The sequence below is a fragment of the Schistocerca cancellata genome, chromosome 7, assembly GCF_023864275.1.
Source record: "Schistocerca cancellata isolate TAMUIC-IGC-003103 chromosome 7, iqSchCanc2.1, whole genome shotgun sequence".
Taxonomy (NCBI): domain Eukaryota; kingdom Metazoa; phylum Arthropoda; class Insecta; order Orthoptera; family Acrididae; genus Schistocerca; species Schistocerca cancellata.
The window spans coordinates 407,115,836-407,136,800 of NC_064632.1; the positions used below are offsets into that span (position 1 = coordinate 407,115,836).

The 20,965-nt window shown below is 40.5% G+C and overlaps 1 protein-coding gene across 1 annotated transcript in view; it reads right to left on the reverse strand.

Moving 5' to 3' along the window:
- Positions 1 to 1,445: 1,445 nt before the first annotated feature.
- Positions 1,446 to 20,965, reverse strand: part of LOC126092793 (putative neural-cadherin 2) — a 96,742-nt gene continuing 77,222 nt past the window's right edge. The window contains exons 7-8 of the mRNA XM_049908522.1: positions 13,916 to 14,071; positions 1,446 to 2,843 (exon numbers count right to left, since the gene is read on the reverse strand). Of these exons, the coding sequence (XP_049764479.1) occupies positions 2,752 to 2,843; positions 13,916 to 14,071 (248 nt within the window). The 3' untranslated portion in view covers positions 1,446 to 2,751. The remainder of the gene's footprint in view (positions 2,844 to 13,915; positions 14,072 to 20,965) is intronic.

Sequence of the window (20,965 nt, forward strand, 5' to 3'; positions counted from 1 at the left end):
ACAACATGGTCAATGTGATCCGTTGATTTTCAAAGAACTACACACATCAAGCATGTATGGTTGCATGATGATGCGGTTCGGCCATCTCTCACTTCCCCACAGTCTGGTGCATATGAAATGCTCTGCTGAGGACCTAGGACTTTTGTCATCCACAAGAAAGGAGGCACTGATACAGTCAATGGAAAGACTCAAACCTACCTCCATTGCTCTTCCCCAAGATGAACTACCATGCAATTCACCTGTGCTGACACCTGCACCCCATGCCCCTGCAGCCATGCGCCTCTCTGCTTTGTCTCAAGTGACACCCTCATCGGGGGATGCAGACACCCATGTCCTGCCACCTGCTGCACCATTATTCACTCACACTGGTAGACAAATACAATTCAAATTCCCAGAGATTCCTGGCGCACCAAGCAATCAAATGCACAGTAAAGGAGGGTGTGAGATGGCTTAATTCTCTGAAACTCAACAGCACTGCCTCCTTGTGTGCCAATTTATGCCCAGGTGCTCTTTATGGCTCCTGCTGTTTCCATCTCTGTCGAGAAATGGCCCAGCCATGCCTCCGCCCAGGCAGCCTGCCACAGGCATGAGTTGGTGACCTCCCCAAAGTCCTTGGGGAGGATAGAAGTCAGATAAGGCAAAATGTGCCATCATTCCGAGCTGCAGTACAGATTTTCAAAGGAGGGGAGCTCACGTGATGACCACAACATTGAGTAATTGCTCAACTCCAGTGAAATGACTGTATACAAACTTCTTTGTGATGTATTCCCCTGGCTTCTTCATGGTGTGTAGTGTATATGTATCTGCGCTCCTCACCAGTATTCTGATGCTTAATAAATTATTTACTGTGTTCTATGACAGAGTTGTTCATTCGTAGTTGAGATAACTCAGAAATTCCTTTCATTATCTCCTACAACTGAAACAGGACTGAAATCCAGCTGTTTCACATTTAAGCTTAGTGTTATATCGTTAATGTGCACCCTGTGGCCGCAAGAGAGTTCTATGTTCAATGTCTTAATATTGTCAAGTTTTTCAGATGAACAGCACATCCTCAGCTGCAGTAGCAATCTGGTAGGACAAATTTGGAGAACAGTTCAGAAATTCAGATGCAGTGATTCATGAAATCAAGAAAAACCTAAATGACAGTGGGTAGACAGAAATATGAACTTTGCTTCTAACCTACAAGTGTGCCACCTGCTTAATTTTTGTATTTGCTTAACTCTCCAGCCTGATGTTAATTCACATTCACAGTTGGCTGCCCCTCAAATTTGTTGGTTCAAGTTACACTGAGTCAGTAGCTTTTGTCTGACTCAAAGATTTCATTTCAGGTAAGTGATACTTTTAGGTTGTGATAAATGAAACACAGCAATCTACAGTCTTCACTCTTTATTTCATAAATAAATACAAATATCCAAAAATCATCAATAAAATAAATATAGCTCACAGACGTAAACACATGCCGCCAAGTTCAAATACTCATGTTTTAAATTTTCATTATTGTGAAAAAGGACTATGACATATAGAGAGAGCAACATCTTCACTCTGCAAAATTTGTGTTCTCCTTAATATCAGACTATCTCTGAAAACCATACCACAAGTTGCAGAACAGTTTCTTTTAACTGTATATTCTGATATCATTTGAAGTGGGAATCAATTACGTGTCCAGAAGTTCCTTGCTTTAAAACTCAATTTTCTGTTTACTAAATAATAAAACTGGCTCTACTGAATGACAAGAAAATAAAATAAAATAAATTGTTTGTGTTTATAGTCCACACGGAGATTTTAATTTGAAGACTTTCTCAGGCCACACAAATTTTGTGATTGTGTGCCACACACGGTTTAAGTTTCCCTTCAGTAGATGGAATTACAATTTCATAATAAGTTTCCCTTCAATAGATGGAACTGAAATTTAATAACATATTTTTTATCCATATTTTATTTATCCTTTGCGCCATCAAATCCTGTAGTGTGATTTAAGGTATGGTTTCCTGGATACAGTCACAAAAAGTTTTAATTTGAATAATGCGTACAATAAAGTAATTTGACAGTTCAATGGACAAATTAAAACTGATTTAGTGATAATAAGTTGTTCACATCAATAGCAGTAATATAAAAAAGTTTATAATTATTAAAATAATGGTGGAATACATGTTCATTAAATTGAGTGAAAAGTTCTAGCTTCAGGTTAGGACTGGTGTATTTGCATTACAAAAACAGGTAAGAAAATAATTTGGAATTTGAAGGGTGTAAATTTTCTTCTTTGTAGTAAAAATATACAGGCTTCCTGTTACCTGATTCAATAGTATCACAATACAACTGAAATAAATCTTTGGCATGTATTTTGCAGGAATAGACCTACTGTTTCTTTATCACATTCACATACTGCAACTCACTGAAATAACACTTATCAAATATCACAGATGTTCATTAATTCTTCCACCCATTAATTAATATTTTGTATTCTTAATACACTGATACAATCAAAAATATTCAAAATGTTGTGGATAGAAAATTCTCAATAATTAGTGCAAGTCCTACATACTATTTCTTTTTAGTCAGCTGTGGTTTGAAATATTATCTGTTAGGCACTTGGTATGTTCCTGGTACATTGAAGATAGGGATTGTTAGATCCTTCCCCTGAGAAGTAGTATACTTACAGTATAGAAGCTCTAGAATTTTGTGTACATTTATATTAACAAAACTTAATGAAACCTGATTTGTGTGAGAAATCTGTAAATATCAATACAACTGTTACAATTCTGTCTGGCACTGTTTCTCCAATAAAATGCAAAATGATCCCCTCTGTGCAAAATTCACAGTATCAGGTTCTTTTTCCTGAAAACCTGGAACAGCAAGACCACAAAATAAAAAGAATGCTCTTAATATACATTAAAAAGAAAGCATTATATTAGAGTGTGTTTGACAGAACACTTGTGAAAGTAGAGTTAAAAGGAAAATGTAATGATTCAGGTTTATTGTAGTGTGGAAATTACAACAGGGTGTCCTTATGCCTCAGAATACCTTGACCGAAAAATAGCCAACAATTAAATAATTTGGAGAAGAAAGAATGAAGAATAACAAGAAAAAAAATGGGTCCAAAGTATGAAAATGAGAATTAGAAATTGAGAAGCAAGAAGGAAATGTCTGAAAAAAAAACTGAGAATATAATAGATACAATGAGAAAGTGATGGATTACATTTTATGGCCATTTAAATAGAATGGATAACAAGACGTTGACAAAAAAATATTCAACTTCTTTGACAAAAATCAAGAAACCCAAATTTCATTGTTTACAGAAGTTAAGAAAGATCTGCAGGAGTTGGGAATAACAGACAAAGACAGAAAACAAAAAAGTAAAAAAGTCATTGATTTCAAAGAAAACTCATTTCCATGCCTTCTGTTACTCCCACTGAATAAACATAAGACACATATGCAGTATTAAGAAGTTCCTTATCCTCTTCACTGTTTGTCATTCAATATCTTATAGCACATTATTATATTATTGATCTGTGCCCTCATCATCTTTCACAGTGGCGTAATTCAATAAAATTTTCTCAGTTTACAAGCCACATCAATTCGAGCAAAGCATGCAAGCTTTCAATAGCTGTTTCCACCATTGTCATCAGGAGTTAAAAATCACTGAAGGCCCTTGGCTGGTATGGTGTTCTGTTTGTATAGATATAATGGCAGCACCTGGAACCTTCCAGAGAGAGCTGGAGTGATAAATGTGCAGAAGGCAAATTAGGCAGCTCCTACCAGCTCCATCCCACCACAGCACCGAGTGATGTCACATGGTGTCACATTTGAAACTGCTGCTCCCACATCCCTACAAATATCAAACCTATGCCTTTGCTTTTGCTCAATGTCAAAAGGCTGCCCCCATGTCCTACAAAGCATGTAACCCAAGTCTCTGTTAAAAGATAGACCAAAATGACATAATGGTTAGGCTGAACTTTGTGTCACTTTTCACAAGAGTGCTGGGTCTTTTGGCACAAAACTTTCTACCTGATATCGTCAAGATGTTCTGCCATGCCTTAATGACTACATACTTTTTGTATTGCAACAAATATTATGAGATGACAAATGGCACAGCTATGGGATCCCAACTATCCGACACAAACTTTTTCATACGACACTTTGAAGAGCATGTTAAAATCTGCTTCTTTTGTCAAAACGCAATAAAGTTTAGAAATATTCATCTTACTGACTTTCTAATGCAGTTCAAATTGTGACAGAATCCTGAAATAGTGTGTTATTAGACTAACAACTGAGTGCAAGTCAGGTCAATAATTTATGAAACAGTCAATTCTCAGTATAAAAATAAATATGTAACTTCTTCACTTACATTGCTGCAAAACCCACAGCAATTCTCATTCCACCAGTTATCAAAGGAGCTCAATAATAACATTATTTCATTGAAAAAATCTGTTGTTGCTTCAATAGCGCAGTAAATATGGAAGTTTTGCACATTAATCATATGGCAAAACACTCTAGTCTTTTCGTGCTATAATTTTCCAAAAATCTTGTTTTGATATCTCAAACCTTTTATGAGATATGAGGAATTTATGAATATTTCATTCTAGTTTTCTCATCAGTGCACGAGTTCGTGATGGAGTGCTTTGCATACATTCCATTTTCTCAAGATTGGAAACATGTAGTGATCCTTCCCAGTTTAAGAAATAATTCAATTTATTGTCTACATTTAATATGCAGCAAAATGCAACCTAACATGCACAAGACACAAATTCATAGTGACAACTTTTTTTACTTCAAACTAAGGATTTCTGGCAGTAGTTTACCTATTATTGAAATATCACAATAACTATGACCACTAATGAAATGATAGGCAGTGCATGTTGAAGCTGATGAATTAAAGCATAAGATGAGCAAGAATCAGAGTTTATTACAGTATAGTTTCTTTAAAATCATTTGAGAAAGATCGCAGATCAGCCAGTGTGCGCGAGTTGCTGTTCATGCAGTCAAGCAAGCCTGCCAGGTTTTGCGCCAAATACATCTCTCATTATACTGTGGCCATCTGCTGATGCACCCAGCATACACTGGCAATTACGCTTCCCTCCACTCACTCTGTACTGAACTATCAAAAGTTGCAACTTATTTTAAATGCACTATAGTAGGACATAGGGGCAGGAGTTGGATATTGAGCGAAAGCAGAGAAATAGACTTGACATTTATAAGGATGTGGGAGTGTCAGTTTCAAATATGGTGCCTGCCCCTTGCGCAATGTGACATAACTCAGTCCCACAGTGGGACAGAGCTGCTAGGTGCTTGTTAGTGGCGTGTGTGTATGACTGTGACTGGTTGATGCAGAGATTATGGACACTGTTATGAGTTAAACGAAATTGTAGTGAACTGTATGCTACTGCATGGACCAGCTGCTGCATATAGGTTTCCACCTGAAGGACAGCAACAACACCATCAGTGCTCACTTGCTGTTCACAATGTTTTTAATATTGTAAGTGCTCCAGTTCCTATTAGTTCAACAGGAAGGTATCACTCTATATCAAAGGAAGACACTGAAGCAATGGAACACATTTTTAATTCATTGACTGGCCATTTTCACCTACAAAACAGAGTGCACAGAAGTTGTATAAATTTAAACCTTTTAAATCCTTCGACCTTTCCCATACATTTTGGAACCATTTAAAATGCTTGAAAAATGAGTCTCTTACTCATCTTTCAGAATTAAAATAATGTTAAATTAGGCTAGGTTCTGATTTTTATGAGCCTCTTATGTGATAATGTTGTAATAAAACAGGTTTTATGTATGGCAACAATTTCAGTTGTTTATAAAACCTGTTCAACCTAAAAGTGGAAGCTCTTCTTTTCAGGGAATGTAGAATTATACGGTACTAATCAACAGAAAAAAATCAAAATTTTATGGATTGGGATTAAAAAAAAATCCATAAATTATTTAAAAAAATTTCAGAACGCTGTAGTAAACTTTGACAGGTAAATCCAAATGGAGGATTTCTTTGTAATCATAAAGCAATTATATTTAAAATAAAAAAAAAAAACTAGAACTGCTCCAGAGATACAACATTTTAAAATTTTTTCCAAAATTCACATCTTCAAAATGGTATGCGCAGCCTTTGGAGGGCTGTATCTTGGAGCATAAATTTTTTTGAAGGAAACAAAAACATACATGTTCCTTACTTAGCCCTTAATTTTAACATAAGCTAAATTCAAAAACATCCGAGACTGTGAAGGTAAGATTTTTTTACTAGCCTGCCTGAATTGATATGGACTATGCCTGTCAATATAATATGGACCAGTGAGTTTGTTCCCCATGATGCAACACCATATGTTAACCAAACCAAGGATGTTGATGGTCAACTTGCAGTAACCAGCGGGGATTGTCTACACTCCAATAATGCATTATGGCAGTTAATGCTATAATGGTTTGTGAATGTAGACTCATTGAAAATAGTATCTTGGTAAAGAACATGTGAATTGTTTGCATTTGTTGATGGGCCCATTCAAAAAACACTACCCAGTTGTGGAAATCAGTGTAATGAAGTTCTTGATGCAATGCCATGTTGTATGGATTATACTTATGACAATGCAGTAGTGTGACAGTACTAACTATGGACATACTGGAACTGCAGTGTAATTGCTGGGTGCTTATCCATGGGTTGTGTTGCACTACGACTAGTACAGCTATTTCATTAGCATTTCCTGTAACACGTTTGCTCCCTTTCCTTTTGCTGGCCTGTGTGCTGCCATCAGACATAAAGGTATTCACAATCCTGTAAAAGAATAACAAGAGCGAGCTTTCTCTCGAAAATACTTGGCATACAAGGCAACAAGAGCCTCAACACTTCTCCTACATTCTCCATAAATCAGGATCCTTTCAGTTTGTTCTTGTGTGGTTGCAACATTCAACATTCACTTGCTTGTCTGTTCTCCAAATGAGAGGTAGGTATGCAGGGAATAAACACTGTGTAAGTATTGAAATGTTTAGAACCGCCATCTGTTCTACATCTACATGAAAAGTGAGTTCCAGTCGCAGTGTACTGCCTGTTATGATAGATTGTAATTCGTTACACAAACATGGTGGCACATTGAGTAGTCCCCTGTTCACTATGTCAAAGGAATACAATACTGCGGATGGGGTTTCCAATTAGAAATTGTGAAATACTGGCCTTCCTATCTTCACAGCATGGAGGTGGGATCCCACATGCCATTGGAAATTCAAGGGCCACTGAGTAGCATGTCGTAAATTAAAATTGTGTACCCATTTCAGCTCCTCCGATTACAGCACCATCTGCAGTGAAATGAAGAAAATGTTTCAGACAAAACATATGTAGATTTTTCCATAGAATTGTAATCTTCAATAAAAATTGGGGGTTCCCATTGAAGATTTCAAAGTCGCCCCGCCATCACCCACACGTGGGTGGCATATCACTTATCCGATATGCAGTTTTTGAGATATTTCGATGTCATCAGTTGAAATTAACACCCTGCGTATTTTTATCAAACTAGTTCTTTAAAGGAAAGTCTTTCTGGTTAAAACATGCTATGGGAAAGAGTAATTTCAAACTCTGAAGTGATGTCCATTTCTGAGAGCAGATCTGCACAACTTACTAAGGCTGTTGTACACGTAGACACAGAAAGTGATGAACACTGAGAAAATCTATAAGGACATTGTTACGGTGCCAGAGATATATACATTTTTTGATCCAACATAGCCCTCAGCTAAATGAATAATTCATTCTGGGCAACCCCCAGCAGCATAAAACTCATGCTAATTAACACTGTTTGGAGTAGGCAAGTAATGGTATAACAGACGGCAGATGGATAGTTATATTATTTACATGCAATTTTCACAGATAACTAACACTTTAAATAAATTTAAAGCAACTGTACATTATGCAGTTGGTGCCTACTGTATAGTAACTGTTAATAATATAGTTTTGACTGTGAAAGAAGAACCCTGACTGTTGAAGTGGGCTTACCAAAGCTGCTTTATGTGTCAGCCACAACCAATTGTCTAGCACAATGTTATATATGTCTATATGGCAACACCTCACTGTTGTTGGTGAAGCTAGATAGATGACCAGTTTTTTTTTTTTCACCAGCATTATGTACCTAAAAACTGAAAACTAACAATAGCATAGCCAAGTTATCTTTTACCATACAAGTATAGTGTGAAATCACAGTTCAAGGGCATGGCTATTTGACAAATGAAAGCAGTCTGCTACTATGAGGTGTGTTGGATGAATTAGAACTGCTTTTCATGAACAGAGGTGATCAACTAAATATGTATCAGAATAGAATAGGTGCAGCTACCAATATTGATGTAATGCTGGTGAAAAGACTGGACACTGGTAGAATCATTGGTTGGACTGTAAACTAGAACACCACTTTGAGAGATCACAATGCAGTCTCATTTGATCTAGGAATTCCACGGAGTTCACGAACTACAGTGGCACCTACTGTTGCCTTGAGACATGCTGATGGGGATCTGTTAGCTCTAGCAAAAAGACACTTTTTGTTGCTTTATGAAGAACGCATTTTTACTTAAAGAGCAAGTATATGGATACAATGTGTACAATACAGACAAAAATAACAGTATCCAGGAAGGCCTTTAAAAATGTAAAAAACACAATGGAATGTGGAAATATCAAGTTGAAGTATAATGGTATGTAATGCATAGAATGTTTAACAATGGTACTGGAAGGAAGAAAACATCAGCTAAGGTTGAGAGAATTACCACTGACTGAAGAGAGAGTACAAACAATGAATGATTAATCTTAAACAAGTGGAGTGAGAACTTTAAGTACATATTCAATTAAAGACTAAGATCTGTGGATATCCATACAAACTGCTGTTTGGTAAAAGACAGATGATTGTAGTAACTTCAAATCTATGAAGAAATGTTGGAAATACCAAGAGGATGGATTCTGTGGAACACCACCTCCAGGCCTTTTGCCAGGTGATATCACTGCTAAAGACAACACCAATCCCAATCACCTATTAAATTAATTGCATATTGAATATCTTAGCAAAGGTGTTAAGCTTCCTTTTGTGGAGCAAGAAAGAATTTCAGCCATCTTTCTGGTAAGAGTGAAACTCCAGATTCTGAGAATATTTATCCTGAGATCTTGCTGCATGCAGCTCTGCAGATAATATTTCCTTTAACATTTATTATTAATTATTCATCTTCAATTGGACATTGTTCATGTATCCGGTATCAATATATTCTGCTGGCTGAGCCAGAGGCCATTCTTTTTTAATATCAGATAAGACGGGGTTACAAATTTTACTTAAAGGATAGCCCTTGACTCTATTTATGATATCTGCCAGTCTAACCTTAATTAACCTGTTTAAGAGACAGCCCAATAGCAAGATGCAGGAGTGACCGCCTGTGTCCACCAACTTTGACACCACATGGAAACTTATAATGACCATGTGTGTCTCATCTAACATTATTATGAGTCTCTTGGTTAGACAGTGCTCCACCACTTCAGTTTTTATTAATGGTTTGTGGTAAATGTGCTGCACACAACCTATCTATTTTTATAAGTATAATGATGATAAGTACATGGTGTCAATACATGGTGTCAACCTTACTATATAAAGGCTGACCAATCCATCGTCATTCTTCCGGTGGACAAGGGTTCCACGACTGTGGTACTTGATCGTCGGGAGTATGTGGCTGAGGGACTGCGTCAGCTTTCAGACAACACTACTTACAAAGTTTGCCAAGGTAATCCCATTCCTGATGTCCAGGCGGAGCTTCAAGGAATCCTCAGAACCTTAGGCCCCCTAAAAAACCTTTCACCTGACTCCATCAACCTCCTGACCCCACCAACACCCCGCACCCCTACCTTCTACCTTCTTCCTAAAATTCACAAACCCAATCATCCTGGCTGTCCCATTGTAGCTGGTTACCAAGCCCCCACAGAACGCATCTCTGCCTACGTAGATCAACACCTTCAACCCATTACATGCAGTCTCCCATCCTTCATCAAAGACACCAACCACTTTCTCGAACGCCTGGAATCCCTACCCAGTCTGTTACCCCGGAAACCATCCTTGTAACCATTGATGCCACTTCCTTATACACAAATATTCCGCATGTCCAGGGCCTCGCTGTGATGGAGCACTTCCTTTCACGCCGATCACCTGCCACCCTACCTAAAACCTCTTTCCTCATTACCTTAGCCAGCTTCATCCTGACCCACAACTTCTTCACTTTCGAAGGCCAGACATACCAACAATTAAAGGGAACAGCCATGGGTACCAGGATGGCCCCTTCGTATGCCAACCTATTCATGGGTCGCTTAGAGGAAGCCTTCTTGGTTACCCAGGCCTGCCAACCCAATGTTTGGTACAGATTTATTGATGACATTTTCATGATCTGGACTCACAGTGAAGAAGAACTCCAGAATTTCCTCTCCAACCTCAACTCCTTTGGTTCCATTAGATTCACCTGGTTCTACTCTAAATCCCGTGCCACTTTCCTTGACGTTGACCCCCACCTGTCCAATGGCCAGCTTCACACGTCCGTCCACATCAAACCCACCAACAAGCAACAGTACCTCCATTATGACAGCTGCCACCCATTCCACATCAAACGGTCCCTTCCCTACAGCCTAGGTCTTCGTGGCAAACGAATCTGCTCCAGTCCGGAATCCTTGAACCATTACACCAACAACCTGAAAACAGCTTTTGCATCCCGTAACTACCCTCCCGACCTGGAACAGAAGCAAATAACCAGAGCCACTTCCTCATCTCCTCAAACCTGGAACCTTCCACAGAAGAACCCCAAAAGTGCCCCACTTGTGACAGGATACTTTCCGGGACTGGATCAGATTCTGAATGTGGCTCTCCAGCAGGGATATGACTTCCTCAAATCATGCCCTGAAATGAGATCCATCCTTCATGAAATCCTCCCCACTCCACCTAGAGTGTCTTTCCGCCGTCCACCTAACCTTCGTAACCTCTTAGTTCATCCCTATGAAATCCCCAAACCACCTTCCCTACCCTCTGGCTCCTACCCTTGTAACCGCCCCCGGTGTAAAACCTGTCCCATGCACTCTCCCACCACCACCTATTCCAGTCCTGTAACCCGGAAGGTGTACACGATCAAAGGCAGAGCCACGTGTGAAAGCACCCACGTGATTTACCAACTGACCTGCCTACTCTGTGAAGCGTTCTATGTGGGAATGACCAGCAACAAACTGTCCATTCGCATGAATGGACACAGGCAGACAGTGTTTGTTGGTAATGAGGATCACCCTGTGGCTAAACATGCCTTGGTGCATGGCCAGCACATCTTGACACAGTGTTACACCGTCCGGGTTATCTGGATACTTCCCACTAACACCAACCTGTCAGAACTCCGGAGATGGGAACTTGCCCTTCAGCATATCCTCTCTTCTCGCTATCCGCCAGGCCTCAATCTCCGCTAATTTCTAATTTCAATTTGCCGCTGCTCATGCCTCACCTGTCTTTCAACAACATCTTTGCCTCTGTACTTCCGCCTCGACTGACATCTCTGCCCAAACTCTTTGCCTTTACAAATGCCTGCTTGTGTCTGTGTATATGCGGATGGATATGTGTGTGAGTGCGAGTGTATACCTGTACTTTTTTCCCCCTAAGGTAAGTCTTTCCGCTCCCGGGATTGGAATGACTCCTTAGCATCTCCCTTAAAACCCAAATCCTTTCGTCTTTCCCTCTCCTTCCCTCTTTCCTGATGAGGCAACCGTTGGTTGCGAAAGCTTGAATTTTGTGTGTATGTTTGTGTGTCTATCGACCTGCCAGCGCTTTTGTTTGGTAAGTCTCGTCATCTTTCTTTTTAGAGATATTTTTCCCACGTGGAATGTTTCCCTCTATTATATTACTATATAAAGATATAGTAACAGCTGCATCCCTTGATCTGTCAGAATATGGATGTGTGAAGAAGTGGTAGAAAGCTTCCTTTTCTATACATATGGGTCTACGGAAAGGACGAGGAGACTCTGGAACACAGTGTTTATAGAAAACCAATGCATGTGGACTGGTACAGTCATGCAATGAGTTATCAACCACCATACCATTTCATGAGGGAGCTGAGGACATTGACAAGGACAACTTGTGCCATCTGAGAAACTTTGACACAATAGCTACAACACCTTAAGTTACATTCAAGAAGAATGCCTACACTGAGAAATAGGTGTGCCATGCTTTGGTGTTCAGTCCTTTGCATAATATGCACCTGAAGATGAAAGTAGATTGGTTGCTTTCCTACCATATGCTGGTAATGTATTGTCAACAATATGATAGGCTCACTTAAAGGTGATCTAGGTCTAGGGAAGTTCAGCATTAAAAAAAAAAAGCCTTGCCATTGTTGGAAAATGTATATTGGCCAGAATGGTGTATGATGAGATGCAGATAGATGCTACCACTCTTACTGTTGGTACTGTGTCTTAAATAAATTAACTGAAATTAGACTGGCAGATACTATTAGAAGTAGATGTAAGGGATTCCCTTCAGTAAAATGTTAAATCCTGTTTCATATGGTATTAAAAAAATTATTCTTAGGTTAGCAGGCATAATGTTTTGACCCACATGCTTGGTAGCGATTTATCATTTCTGGAAGCTTTCACCAGTGGGGTGCTGTACCTTCACTTTGCATTTGGGAGCAGCAGCATGGCTTCTGACACATGTGCTTCAGGTTTACAAAGATGTATAAAAGAGCCACAATTCATGGAAGGAATCAGCAAAGAGATTCTCACCTTAATATGGTGTTCAGATGGACCAATGAAATACTGTTGAGATGACAGGAATATTAAGCACCAAAAACGTTAAAATAAGACAATGAGATTGCTTAAGATCTGAAGAGCTGGGCAGAAGCATAGCACAGGTTCATATCTTACTGGCTGCAGGCACATAGAAAACTATCTCAACTGCACTGGTGTTGATTTGCTTGCAACAAACTTTACACATAATTTCAAACCCTTAAGAAACTTTTTTTGCACTGTCAATTTCCATAAAATGATGAAAGGGAAAAATTTCAGTGCTCATACAATAAAACCACCACATCAGGTGTGACATTTAACCATATTTGTGACACATTTTGCAGACAGTATCCACATACAGCACTGAATGTACCTACGAAATTATATCATTATACAACACCTAGTTCAAGAGATATGTCATCATGAGCATCGAGCTGCTTGAAAACAAAACTGCTGGGTAAAATTTACTAGAGATACCAGTTAAATATGTGTACAAATATGTGTGAAATATATTAAATATAAGTGAAATATATGTCACATATGTGTTGGGTAAATTTTAACCATACATATTACTTACTGTCTAGAAATAAATACTCTGGGGGTAAGAACCACCAATCTCCTTACGGAGTGGGGGTGAAAATATGGAGAAAGGAGGGGGAGGAGGAAATGGATAGACAGAGAGGGGGAAAGGAGGACATGGACATGGATATGAGGAAGTAGGAACTGGATGGGGGTGGGGTGGGGGAGGGGTGGACAGAAAAAGTGAAGAGGAGGAGATGAATAGAAAGTGGGAGAGTAAGAGATATACATAGACAAAAAGGGGGTGGGGGGGAGGGAGGAAGATCTCAAAAGAGGAAGGAAATAGGAGGAGGAGAGTTGGGGGGGGGGGGGGGGCACTAGAGAAGATGGACAGAGGAGGGAGGAGCAAATGGACAGAAGGGGGAGGAGCAGATGGACAGAGAGGAGGGTGGAGGGGATGGATATCTGACCTAGGAAATGTCGGGAACTCATCTAGTATAATAATAAAAAAAAGGGGTAATTTAACACAGTTATACAAAACAGCACATGCAGTGAATGAAGAAGCTGAGAATTTAACCCTTCATCTAATTAATACGTCACTGTTTCTCAAATTTATTGTTAACTATGAAATATTTACATCTTCTTCATACCTGCACACAAAGATGAAAAAGAACTAGCTGCTGTTCCACCACCTTCATAAATATACACATTCACTTCATCTCTGTTTTCAGAAAGCAAATCAGTGTCAATTTTGTTTTTGTGTTCCATCAAGTATTTCATGTCTGGTCCAGAACTTCCTTTCAAGTCTGAAAAGCATAGGATAAAAGTAATTCATTTTCATTTAATTGCCTTAAGTTCTACATCAGTGATGTCCAACAGTTCAACATTAAGTTACTATACAAGTGTTTTAGGATCTCACTGACAAACAGAGGATCATTTCATTTTAGTAACTATTCTCTCACATAGACAAATTTCTCAACTGTGCACTTCAGGCATCTGTAAATTTCTGATAATGATAACATATATCTAAAAACAAAGATGATGTGACTTACCAAATGAAAGCGCTGGCACGTTGATAGACACACAAACACAAATATACACACAAAATTCTAGCTTTCGCAACCAACGGTTGCTTCGTCAGGAAAGAGGGTTTCCCTCTATTATATTCAAATCATTAATTTGAACCCAACAATTACATTTGATAGTGATAACAGCTACACAAAAATTAAAGGCATGTTCAAATAAATTATCAACAGATGTTTAAGTGCCTGACTGATCCTCATTATATGCTTGGTACTTTCACAATAGTGACTGTCCATCTCCCAGGAGCATGGAAGGATACTGTTTCATGTCATGAAATGCATCACTTATTTGGCCTATCAGGTCAGCCCTGAGGCAATTGGAGCAATGTACACTACAATCTTGACACAGATGCGAAGAAAAGAAAGTACTATCAGTGCAGTTAATAGAAAGCACTTAACAGAAAGCAGTGATGTCCCTTAGAGCACCATGAATGTACTATGCATAAACTAATGGTAAGTTGCTCCAATTAAGAATGATGGCATAAATAAAGGACTTGTAAAATGATTACCGACTGCTTACAGAAGACCTTTGCTGGAGGGACAGAGGCAAATACATGTGATTCTCATTGTTCCAAATGTGACTAGAGTGGCATACTTAAAAGAGGCCATATCGGTGAATAAAATATGGGTGGGGAAAGCATCATTATTAATATTTGGATGAAGAAAGCCCTCACAGATTTGATATAAGGAGCAAAATCCCAATACCTGCAACTTCTAAATGTAGTACTGCAACAACATTCTACAAATAATCACATGTCCAGTACCTGTATCATGTGAAATGTCACACATACTGGTTAAAGGTTCAATACACAAAATTCATACCATCCTTTAAATACATTATCCCCTCATCACCTCTTCCAAAATCAAGGCACTGTGCAGTAACACGTGCGCTTATAATCAAAAGTATGTTTATACACAGTATCAAGTGAAATTTGTGGCTGAATTGAGGATATTTTGGTAGGAGAATCATTAAAAAAAGTAGATGTAAATGTTCTGCAGGGAAGTGTGTTGCAAATCTTGGTGTTCACGTTTTACATTAATGATCTTGCTCAAAATGTAAATAGCAACATTAGATTTCTTGCAGATGATGCAGTTATTTGAATTGAAGTACTGTCTGAAAGAAGTTGCACAAATACACTCCTGGAAATGGCAAAAAGAACACATTGACACCGGTGTGTCAGACCCACCATACTTGCTCCGGACACTGCGAGAGGGCTGTACAAGCAATGATCACATGCACGGCACAGCGGACACACCAGGAACCGCGGTGTTGGCCGTCGAATGGCGCTAGCTGCGCAGCATTTGTGCACCGCCGCCGTCAGTGTCAGCCAGTTTGCCGTGGCATACGGAGCTCCATCGCAGTCTTTAACACTGGTAGCATGCCGCGACAGCGTGGACGTGAACTGTATGTGCAGTTGACGGACTTTGAGCGAGAGCATATAGTGGGCATGTGGGAGGCCGGGTGGACGTACCGCCGAATTGCTCAACACGTGGGGCGTGAGGTCTCCACAGTACATCGATGTTGTCGCCAGTGGTCGGCGGAAGGTGCACGTGCCCGTCGACCTGGGACCGGACCGCAGCGACGCACGGATGCACGCCAAGACCGTAGGATCCTATGCAGTGCCGTAGGGGACCGCACCGCCACTTCCCAGCAAATTAGGGACACTGTTGCTCCTGGGGTATCGGCGAGGACCATTCGCAACCGTCTCCATGAAGGGCTACGGTCCCGCACACCGTTAGGCCGTCTTCCGCTCACGCCCCAACATCGTGCAGCCCGCCTCCAGTGGTGTCGCGACAGGCATGAATGGAGGGACGAATGGAGACGTGTTGTCTTCAGCGATGAGAGTCGCTTCTGCCTTGGTGCCAATGATGGTCGTATGCGTGTTTGGCGCCGTGCAGGTGAGCGCCACAATCAGGACTGCATACGACCGAGGCACACAGGGCCAACACCCGGCATCATGGTGTGGGGAGCGATCTCCTACACTGGCCGTACACCACTGGTGATCGTCGAGGGGACACTGAATAGTGCACGGTACATCCAAACCGTCATCGAACCCATTGTTCTACCATTCCTAGACCGGCAAGGGAACTTGCTGTTCCAACAGGACAATGCACGTCCGCATGTATCCCGTACCACCCAACGTGCTCTAGAAGGTGTAAGTCAACTACCCTGGCCAGCAAGATCTCCGGATCTGTCCCCCATTGAGCATGTTTGGGACTGGATGAAGCGTCGTCTCACGCGGTCTGCACGTCCAGCACGAACGCTGGTCCAACTGAGGCGCCAGGTGGAAATGGCATGGCAAGCCGTTCCACAGGACTACATCCAGCATCTCTACGATCGTCTCCATGGGAGAATAGCAGCCTGCATTGCTGCGAAAGGTGGATATACACTGTACTAGTGCCGACATTGTGCATGCTCTGTTGCCTGTGTCTATGTGCCTGTGGTTCTGTCAGTGTGATCATGTGATGTATCTGGCCCCAGGAATGTGTCAATAAAGTTTCCCCTTCCTGGGACAATGAATTCACGGTGTTCTTATTTCAATTTCCAGGAGTGTATTTATTCAGTCTTTGATAAGATTTCAAAGTGATGTAAGGATTGGCAACTAGCTTTCAATGTTCAGATTTGTAAACTTATGCAGATCACTAAATGAAAAAAATGTAATATCCATTGACTACAATAACAATGAGTCACAGCTGGCATTGGTCAACTCATTCAAAACTTGTATATAACAATTTTGAGAGATATGAAATGGAATGGCCACATAGTGTCAGTCAGAGGCAAAGGTGCTGGCAGATTGTGGTTCACTGGTACTTGAGAAATGCAGTTAGTCTACAAAGGAGACAGTATACGAAATATTTGTGTGATCCACCCTAGAACATAGCTCAACTGTGTGGGAACCATACCAAATGAGACTAACAGGGGATATTGAATAGATACAAAGATGGGCAGCACAAAAGGTCAAAGAGTTGTTTGAGCTGGGGGAGAGTGACATGAAGATACTAAGTGAACTGAACTGCCAGATGCTTGAAGATAGATGCAAACCACCCCATGAAAACCTACTTAGACAGTTTCTAAAACCAACTCAAATGATGAATCTAGGAATATATTACAGCACTGTACATGATGCTCCCATGGAGATCCTGAAGAGAAGATCACACTAAGTACAGCACACACAGAGACATTTAAATAATCATTCTTCTTGTGCCCCTCATCTCACTATATGTTCATATCAGTGGAGTCAGACAGGATGTAGGCTAGGATGGATAAAGAATCACACATGTAAACAACATAGTCCGGTAAGGCACACTGACGCAGAACAACAATTAATAATGAGTCAGCTGTGTTGCATTGCATACCAGGACCAATGTGATTCACTCTTTTACATACTAACAATGAATTAAAATAAGATGTATATTACATAAAAATTATCTTCTGTGTGTGAGCAATTCCTTTCAAATTTCGTCAGTGAAATCCTTGAAATGCCTTAAACCCACATTGGGATGTACCCTCTGCTATGCATTTCACAATGGGTTGCCAAGTATACATATAGATCTAGGTGGCTCATGCTAGCAAAACAATGCTTGTAGATAGATAAAGTTCCCTCACAGAGATCCCCCCCCCCCTTCTCCATCTCACTCACTCAGTCACACACACACACACACACACACACACACAGTCGTACTCGCAACACACACACTTTTTTTCTAACATTTGACAGTAGGAGGCTGCCCTTTTAAGTTTTTACAAAAACACCGAAACAAATTTTCTTGGTAAAAATCATTCATTGTTTCTCAAAATAACTGTCTTTATTATTTTTAATCTTTCTCATGTGTTCAAACCAATTTGGGAAACTATTTTTTCCATTCTGATATTAGTAACTCTTGTTTCTGAAAGGTTCAACAGCTTTGTGGATGAAATATCATTGCCCAAACATTCTTTCTTTAACATACAGGAGCAAGAAGAATTATTTGGGTGCTAAATTAAATGAACACAGATAAAAAATACTTTAATTCGATTTTTTTCCACTTCAAATCATCAGTTGTTTTATGTGCTCTGTGACAACTGGCTTCATTATGCTGAAGCATTACGAAAATTTTAAGTTATTTTCCCTGACTTCATCAATGATATGCCACCCACAAATCGCAGTGTTCAGCATCAACTGTTCTTTGATTCTCTACTGCAGTGGTCATGATCCTGACATGTCCAGTGCAACCAAAGGAATGTGATGAATGTTTTTGTAGTAATTCTGAAATAGACCATTCTGTTTGGTTTCTCATACTCTTAGAATACCCAAACTGTTGGTTGGTGCTTACTGTACTGCCCATACAAATATATCCTAATTTCATCTCCCATGATGATGTTTCAATATGGGTTTTGCATTAACTTGGTTGAATTACACAAATTGACACAATCCAGTTTTTGTGCTTTAGTAAAATTGTTTGAAATCCACCAGGAAAAGTAAAATATGCATGAAAAGGCATCTTTGAAAGTCAATAATTGTCTAATGCCTCATGAGGCCCTGTATGAGTCACATATTTATTTCCTTCAATCATGTTGCACACAACGTGGATGTATTTTTGTACAACAACCAATTTTGCCTGGTGTATCCTTGGAGTATTTAATGGTGGCATGCTTCAATAAAATCTTCTCTCAGTTTACAAGCCACCTCACTTTGAATAAGACACAAAAGCTTTTGATAGCTGTCTCAGTCATCATCATTACAAGTTAAAATCAATGAGTGCCAGAGCTGGCATAGTGTTCCACTTATAAGTGCAATAGCAATGTCTGGAACTTTTGAGAGAGAGCAGAAATGATGCATGTGTGGAAGGTGAGTGGGGCAGTTCCAGCCCACAATGGGACCATGTCATTTTAGGTGGCCTCAGGAAGTGGTGCCATGTTTGAAACTGTTGCCATGTACCTAGAAAAAAAAAATTTGCCAAACAGGGTCGCCAGCCATTCAGACACTGAAGCATCATGGATTTGTGTATGTACAAGGTGTTGCCTCCCCGCACTGTGTCGATCACAAGAACAACAGATGGCACCATGAGCACCACCAGAGCCCCTCTGCGCCAGGAACCTCTTTCCTCCACCATGTCATGTGTGTGGAACTGGATCAGCATGAATTCCTCTGCATCCTAGCTACGAAGGGTGGCACAAGCTAACACATTGACAGTTCACTCCACCAGAGTCCTGGACCAATTCCATGCACCAGCTCTCAGCAACCCATCAGAGCCTGGTCAGAAGGCACTGCAGTGGACCCTATGACTTTCCAGCAATATCCCAAGACATATATGTTGCCCAAATATGCTGAATGCTCAACATCTATCACTAGGGATTATCGGTGGCATAGCCTTCACGTCCCATTATGTTTACTTACTGTGTGTTCCTGTCATACGCCTGTTGGTGATTGAGAAGAGTTATACTTTTTTTTTTATTAAATCTCTCTACTTTGGTCATAATAAACCCCAGTTCTTGCTTACCTAGGTCTTGTTATTTCTTATCAAGTATCTCCCCATGCGAGACAGCAGGGGTGACGAGGTATTTGGACCCAGATGGTTAGGTGTGTGTGTTATTTTTCTGTTCCTTATTCTCCTAGGTCACCTGGTATTTTGTTTCTTTTCCTTCTTCCTCTATGACCGAACAGCCAGTATCGAAACCCCTTGACATGACACAACAAATGTTCTTTCTGTGGGAGTTGCAGCAGGTTTTGCAAGGGTTGGTCAGCACAGTGGCAAGCTTTACAACAGCAGCTGCTGATGGCTCCCAACACCCTTCTTAGCCGGACCTCACAGTTAAAGGCTTTTGCAGTACACCTTTTTGACAATAAAGTTACCTTGGGTAAACTACATGACACATCTTGTACAACATATTCTGGCATATGGTACCTCAGGTGACGCCCATCGTAGGGCGTTTCTCCTTTCCTACGTTGGACCAGAGGTTTACTGCCTTCTGCAGCTATTGCAACCTGAATCAGTACCACCTGCTCTATCATATGAGGAACTAAAATTCTGCTTCCAAGAATATTATAACTCGCAGGTACACATTGCTGTGGTGCGGCACAAATTTTCCAGCTGTTGTAAGCAACAGGATCAGTCCTACAGGGAATGGGTCACGACGCTCTGAGGTTTTTCTCGGGAATGCCAGTTTCAGTGTTAGGATGAAGTCTGTAAACAGTCTTATGCCTCATCACTCATCTGGGACACGATCCTGGTACACAACTCCGTTAAGGGGCTTTGAACGGAGTTACTGACACTGAAAGACACCCCACTGGATGCTTGACTCCAGCTCATTCAAGCATTTGAGCAGACCATCCATGCATCAGCTTTTGTACATGATCCTCCTCCTGTCTATGCAGCCCATCCTCGATCATCATGTGGAACACCTGCTGATGGTTGGGCTTTCCTCCACAGCAACCATTCTTCCAGTGCCTCTGCAGTTAGAGCAATGACATAGTGGCAGTCAAAGGACAGCTCACGGCCCTCTTTCAGCGTGGGACCATAACCTGTAAAGGATGCCTCCTTGTCGTTGATACTCCAGGGGTGACTTGATCTCTTTACCGTTTTGGGACTGGAAGTGCACAATTTGACCAATAGCATCCAGCCACGTACTGAGATCTT